Source organism: Vollenhovia emeryi, unplaced genomic scaffold (assembly GCF_000949405.1).
Source record: "Vollenhovia emeryi isolate VEMERY1.0 unplaced genomic scaffold, V.emery_V1.0 DF939122.1, whole genome shotgun sequence".
Taxonomy (NCBI): Eukaryota; Metazoa; Arthropoda; class Insecta; order Hymenoptera; family Formicidae; genus Vollenhovia; species Vollenhovia emeryi.
The window spans coordinates 884,898-891,452 of NW_011967244.1; the positions used below are offsets into that span (position 1 = coordinate 884,898).

The 6,555-nt window shown below is 47.9% G+C and overlaps 1 protein-coding gene across 3 annotated transcripts in view; it reads left to right on the forward strand.

Moving 5' to 3' along the window:
• Nucleotides 1–338: 338 nt before the first annotated feature.
• LOC105569873 (ras GTPase-activating protein-binding protein 2) overlaps nucleotides 339–6,555 on the forward strand; it is a 9,434-nt gene continuing 3,217 nt past the window's right edge. The window contains exons 1-6 of one of the 3 annotated variants that reach the window (XM_012026660.1): nucleotides 339–729; nucleotides 2,477–2,668; nucleotides 4,172–4,352; nucleotides 4,757–5,119; nucleotides 5,613–6,026; nucleotides 6,103–6,349. In XM_012026660.1, coding sequence (XP_011882050.1) covers nucleotides 2,571–2,668; nucleotides 4,172–4,352; nucleotides 4,757–5,119; nucleotides 5,613–6,026; nucleotides 6,103–6,349 — 1,303 coding nt within the window. In that variant the 5' untranslated portion in view covers nucleotides 339–729; nucleotides 2,477–2,570. The remainder of the gene's footprint in view (nucleotides 730–2,476; nucleotides 2,669–4,171; nucleotides 4,353–4,756; nucleotides 5,120–5,612; nucleotides 6,027–6,102; nucleotides 6,350–6,555) is intronic. The other 2 variants (XM_012026661.1, XM_012026662.1) reach the window with 2 other exon arrangements.

Consider the following 6,555-nt stretch of genomic DNA (forward strand, 5'->3'; position numbering starts at 1 on the left):
ATCTCAAGTTTAGTGACTTTTAAGCCCGTATCAGACTACGGATTGGGATTGGGATTAGATTAAAATTTGACCAATCACAGTAAAGTTTACTAATCCCAAGTTCAGTAACTTTTACTCTGATTGGTCAAATTTCAATCTAATCCCAATCCCAATCCGTAGTCTGATACGGGCTTTACTCTTATTGGTCAAATTTCAATCTAATCTCAATCTCAATCCGTAGTCTGATACGTAGGCTTAACGGGGGTGACGCGGTGGAAACGTTGCGCGTGCGCGGGACGCACGTCGTCCCTGACCAATCGGACGTCGGCGACTCGCGGGCTTCCCGTTGGCGACACCGGCGCGCTCGGGTGCTTCCGGTGCCGCCGGACCGATGCGCCCCCCCGTCTGTGTCCGAACGACGCCTCCGTGTGTCGCCAGTTCCTCTGGCGCTACTCTGCGCGCATTTGCTGACACAGTGCCGCCGATATCGCTACACACATATACACAGTACCAAGTAAGCCGCGTTACCCACGATACGTACGAAAACCGCGAACTGTTTTTATAATTGATACCACGAACCGCGGGCTCCCTGTGTCTGCGGCGTCCGCACGTTCGCTCGAGGTACCCACCGACCCTCGTAGACCGTCGGCTTCTCTCCCGCGCGCTAAAGCAGTCGCTGCCGGTCGTGCCGAGGTGCCCCCCCGAGAGACCTGCGTCTCCCCGTGCCGCACGCGAGAGCGCCCGAATCAGGTAAGCCATCATCCTCCTCCTCCTCCTCCTCCCCCTTCCGCTCTATTGTTGCCGTCGTCCGCGCTCGCCCGTCCGTCGAGGTGATCGCTCGCTCGCTCGCTCCCTCGCTCCCTCGAGGAGCACGAGAGGCACGCCAGGACGCGCGCACGCAGCGCACGCACGCCTCCGCGAGCTTGGGGGATCGCGTTGCTCCGCCGAGACGTGCCCGTCTCCGTCCGGGGATCCCGGCCCCGCGCCGCCGCGATCCGCCCGTCCGCGTTGGCGTGTGCTCCCGTGCGGGGCATCGAGAAACATCGCCATGCTTGTGCGAGCGACCGGGCGCGACCGCGCTCTCTTTCTCTCTCTCTCTCTCTCTCTCCCTTCCCCTCTCCCCCTCTCCTTCCCTCGCATCCGCGCTCTCATCGGCATGCTCGCCTCCCTCGTGCCTCACGATTAGCTCCTCGTCCCTTTTCTCAGCCCTGTCCCGCGCGACGAGGACGAGGAAGCGGATTCTGCCGTTCGGGGTTGAGACACGTGCTCGTCAAGGTACGCCGAGAACGTCCAGCGCGCTCGGGCTCGCGGAGGAAGAGGGACAAAGAAAGAGAGCCCGCGGGGTTAGGGGGAGAGGAGAGGAGAGCGAGAGAGCACCGGAGAGGTGGTGGCACGCGAAAATTTTGCCATGCGCCGAGCCGAAGCTACGCGCGTCGCCTGCCCCTTTGTGCTCGGGGCCGCGTGCTCCGTGCCGAGCTGCGATTATCATTTGCGCGTCGCGCGACGAGACAGGTCCTCTCCGGAGTCCCGATCTCTCGCCACGGAGATTCAGGGCCGAGGGCATCCCCCCCCCGCCCTCCTCCTCTCGTGGACGATACGCGCACGGAGAAAAAAAACGACCGCGTGCACCTCCGACGCGAGGGTCGCGCGAGCCCCGCGTGGCGAGAGAGAGCGCGCGCGCGCGCGCGCGCTAAACTTTTCGTCGTGCGCAAACAATTCGGTGGCGCAGCGGCGCGCGTATTGAATAAATCAGCCGGCTTAATTTAAAATCCGATTAGAGGTGGAATTGTAAAATACCAAGCGGAATCGTTGAGCTGTTAACGCGCCGTCGAGTATCCGTGCACGGAGCACGTTTAATGATGCGCGCAGGTATTTAGTGCATTCTCAAAATGTCTGCCAAAAACGGCCGCCTGGCTACTCCCCGCCTTTGACCATGTCCATTTTTGTGTGAAGTCACGCGCGGCCTACGAAATTTCTTCGGCCTACGCCGAAGAAATTTCAACTCTTTCCGTCTCTCCAAGTTTCGTGCGCGCGTTGGAAGCTGCCCCTCCGTCCGTGGCCGTTTCGTCGTGGCGGGACCACGTATTCACCGTCATTTTGTTCGAAACCATTTGCACGGTTTTGTGAATTAAAATTAATAACAACGGCACGTGACGTTGCTGAATTAATTCCGTCAACCTATTCGTCACTCGATATTTATGCGCACGATGGAAACCGCTTCCGTCTGGCCGTTCATTGTGACCGCGTTCCGTGATTTTGTTCAAACAGTTCGCACGATGTGAATTATAATTGATAATAATGGATTTATAAATGGCACTGTACCTCGTAGAATAATTCAGCGCGCGTTGAATTATTTTGTGGAGTATCATATTGTTACCTCATAACGCATCTGTAAGCATCTGTAAACCGCATCGATGCCCCGCGGAAATTTAAAACAATTTTCCCGTGGATCCGCAATTTTACATCCCTAACGAATGCGTTGTTTCCTTTGTTTCAGATATCTGCCTTAATAATTTTAAGATTTTACATTTGAACGTTTAGTTTGCTGTTCCCAGCAAAGGAATATTCTAGAAGTTAAAAAGCGTAAGAAGATGGTCATGGAGGCATCTCCCTCTCCACAGAGCGTCGGTCGCGAGTTCGTCCGACAGTATTACACGTTGCTGAATCAGGCGCCTGCCCATCTCCACAGGTGAGTTATCTAAGCTTATCTAAGACTTTTTTCACGCCTTTATCTGTAACCCATAGATTACCTATCAGCTGTGGAGCAAGTTTGTATTCAAGACGTATTAATTTGTTAAACTGCTGTACACGAGTCTCCTCCAATGTTTCCCTTCATAATATTTGGGGTTTTTTTCAACTGTGTAAAACGCGTCGCGTTAGTCGTGCGCGTTGACGGGCTTGTGTCGCAGCCCCTTGAGCCTCGGGTCCAAGATCCAAGAATCGTCAACTCTTACGGAAAGCACGGAAATCTCTTTAAGTTGCCAGTAATTGATAACAATAATCAAGCTTTTTTAGTCGACTCTAACCGGCCAGTGTTTTAATACAGAAAATTTATCGCGAAAGATATTACCTCAGCCAATGTTTCAACCTGGACTTTCCTTCTCTCTAGGCGGGCGTCTCGCCGATATTAAAACACTGGCCGGTTAATGTCGACTAAAAAGCTTGATTATTCTTACGGAAAAGTTGATTGACTACACATTTCTCGGAACTAGAGCTCGGACACGAGGCTTTAGAAACTTTAATCACACGCGTATAGAGCGAAACCGAACTCGGGGCCGCGTGTTATTCTCCGTTAAGGAATATTTTCAGGGTTGGGTGGTGCCTAGTTAAAAAGATAAAAGTTAAGTTAAAATGTTAAACATTCGAATAATTTTAACTTAACTTAGCTACATTATAGACTGTTAGCTTTTAACTGAATTTAGTTACATTTTATCGGTAACTTTTAACTTTTAATTTACCTCTCTCTTCGGCCCGGCGTTTCATTTTCTGGTTGATTGTTAACCAGAGGTTTAGTCGACTCTGTCTCTGTTTAGATAATAATATAAAGTAAGATAGAGAGTCGACTAACTTGTGGTTAACAATTAACTAGAAGTTAGTCGACTCTGCATCCTTTTCTATGCTATTATCTGAGAAGAGGCAGAGAATCGACCAACCTCTGGTTAACAATTAACCAGAAAATGAAAAACCGGGCCTTAAAGTTAGCCATGCCATAAACGAAGGCGTCGCGAGATGCCGTGCGTCTGCCTAGATTAACAGTCTGTGTTCCAAAATTCACCGCCAGCTCTAAAATCTACTGTGTACATCATAGATCTTCAGCGCTGGTAATGAATTTAGCACAGCCATTATATGGGGTTTTGATTCTCTAACGCACGTGAAATTGTTGACATACGAAATGGGCGACATTCCGTGTAATTGTCCAATTGTTAGTCGCAAAATTCAATGCAATTTACGTGATCGTAAGTCTCTGAGATTTTATGTACAAATAAAACATTTAACTTTTAACTTTTTAATTTTTTGTATTATTAACTTAACTTTTAATTCAATTAATTACATTATGGGTTAACTTGTATCTTAACTAAGTTAGATTTTCAAGGCTGTTAACTTTAACTTAAGTTAGTTTAAAAAAAAAGATAACTTACCCAACCCTGAATATTTTACGCACCGTAGTAATCGTCAGGAATTTTACGATTAGGTTCTACAATCAGCATTCTTCCTTCGTGCACGGCGGATTGGATTCTAATCGAGAGTGTACCCCGGCGATCGGTCAGAAACAAATACACCAGAAGATTCAACAGCTGAACTTTCGCGATTGCCATGCCAAAATAAGCCAGGTCGATTCTCAACTTACTCTGGAAAATGGCGTTGTTGTCCAGGTGAATTATGTCGACTTTATATAAGGAAACGATATGACCACAAATGAGGAGTTTGGTGGAAGAGCGACTTAAGTCGACCGAAGTTGTTTTCTTTCACGTACCATAAAAGAGCTAAACCAAAAGCTGTACAAAAATTTTAATGTGACATTTTTATATGAAAACTTAAGTCAACTTAAGTCTTTCTTCCACCAAAAACTCCCAATTGTATTTTATTTCTTAACAGAATGTGGTCGCAGAATTTTAAATGTGCATTGGGATACTTAATGCATCTCTTCATAGCATTTGTTACCTTTTTAGTTTCAGTATAGCGCAATTCACTTTTCAAACCATATTTACGTTTGCTTGAGATTATTCAAACAAGCACATTTTGATAAATTGCTCACTTATCTTTGATTGTTACACAGGTATCCGGTGAATTGTCTAACGCTGGGCAACCAATGCGTCGATTCACCCAGACCTTTGTGCTGGCCGTGCAAGCACCCAAGACCTACTACGTGCACAATGACATCTTCCGCTACCAAGACCTGATATTTCCGGATGAGGACGAAGCCGACGTGAGTGGCGGCGATAGCGGCGAGAGCGGCGAGAGAGAGGTCGAGGAGATCGGCCGGTCCGAGCCTGATGAAGACGAGCATCAGACTCAGGTGCAGCAGCTGTCGGCTCCAACTCAAGCGGCCGAGCAAGCTCAACCGCCTCTCATGCCGACGCAGCAACCCCCGCTTCAGCAACAGCAGCCAATGTATTATGCTGCGCCACCCCAGCCACATGTTAGTACAACAAACATGATATAGTTAGAAAATTAACTGTTGTTTAAGGTTGGTAAACAGCTTATATTATAACAATTTATTCTTTTTCTGTGAATTTAAATTCGGAAAGAATTCAGTTGTTTAATTTGTCCCATCTATCTAATGATCTATTTATAATCCAACTCAAATCATCTCCAATTTTATGCCTTCAATGAAAGATTTTTCTTGAGTTTCCAAGACATTTGGTTTTCTGTAAGTTGTCAGCTTACTTCCCAATCGCTAATCGGGAGACCCCAAAGAACAGAAATATTAAATACTTTCAGTGGTTGCCTCGGAGAAGAGGTGGCATTCGATTAAAATCCGTCCAAGAAAATCAGCGGCGTTCTAGGTTGAATTCGAACTCGGAGTCTTTTCATTCATTTTTGCTTACTGAACAGCGTACATTTCTCTACGCCGCGGTCGTCACATGGATCATAGTATAATAATAGTTATAATGTTCCATTTTTGTCGTCAGGTTCATCCGGTGATACAGCAAGTGCTGAACGGAACGGTGCATGAGGAAGTGATCAATCAACAAGCACCGCAGCAGCAGCAGCAGCAGCAACCGCCGCCACCGCCTCCGGCGCAGCAACACCCGTACATTGCCGAGCCGACCGCTCAATCGCAGTTCGTGCAGGAGGCAGAGCTGAGCAATGGCGAGCAACAGCAGAGCGAGAACGAGCCGCAGGCTCAGACGGAGGAGAGGAGCGAGCCGACTGAGGCAGAAACATTTGTTGCATCCGTACAAGAGACCGAAGCCGAGCATCAGGTGTCCAGCACCACCGTCAACAGCAGCGGGCCCAAGACGTATGCTAATTTGGTCAAGTCTTTCTCGAGCGCCGCTACTGGGGCTACTAGCCCACAGGCTCCCAAGTTGTCGATGTCTCCGGTGAGTTGCGTCTCGTGTAGCGTCATGACTCGCAGCAGCAGAGAAAGAGACTGGATAAATTTCCTTTTCCTTGCAGCCGCCTCTGACGAATCTACGTGTGGACGACAGATCGCCGTTACATCCTGCAAACAACGGACCGACGTCTATGTCTGTGTCCAATAATGTATCCACAGTTCAGCAACAGGCGCATCGAGTAAGCGGAAATCAACCGCTGCAACAGCAGCAGCATCCTCAGCAGCAACGCGTTCCAAGAGGGGGATTAGTGCAAAGAGGTAAAAAGTACTGGGATCTAGTACAAAGGGGGCTAGGACAGAGGGGACAAGGTAAAAAGAAAAAAGAAAGATAATGAATTTAGAAGGTTGATGCAAAATGTAAACTTCCATGTTTCCAATGAAAATTAGTTTTTCAAGATCCTATTAATCTTGATTATTTTTCTGTTAATTACTTTTTGTATTAATTATTTTTAATCTTTCAATTGTTTAATATCTCTCTCTCTCTCTCTCTCTCTCTCTCTCTCTCTCTCTCTCTC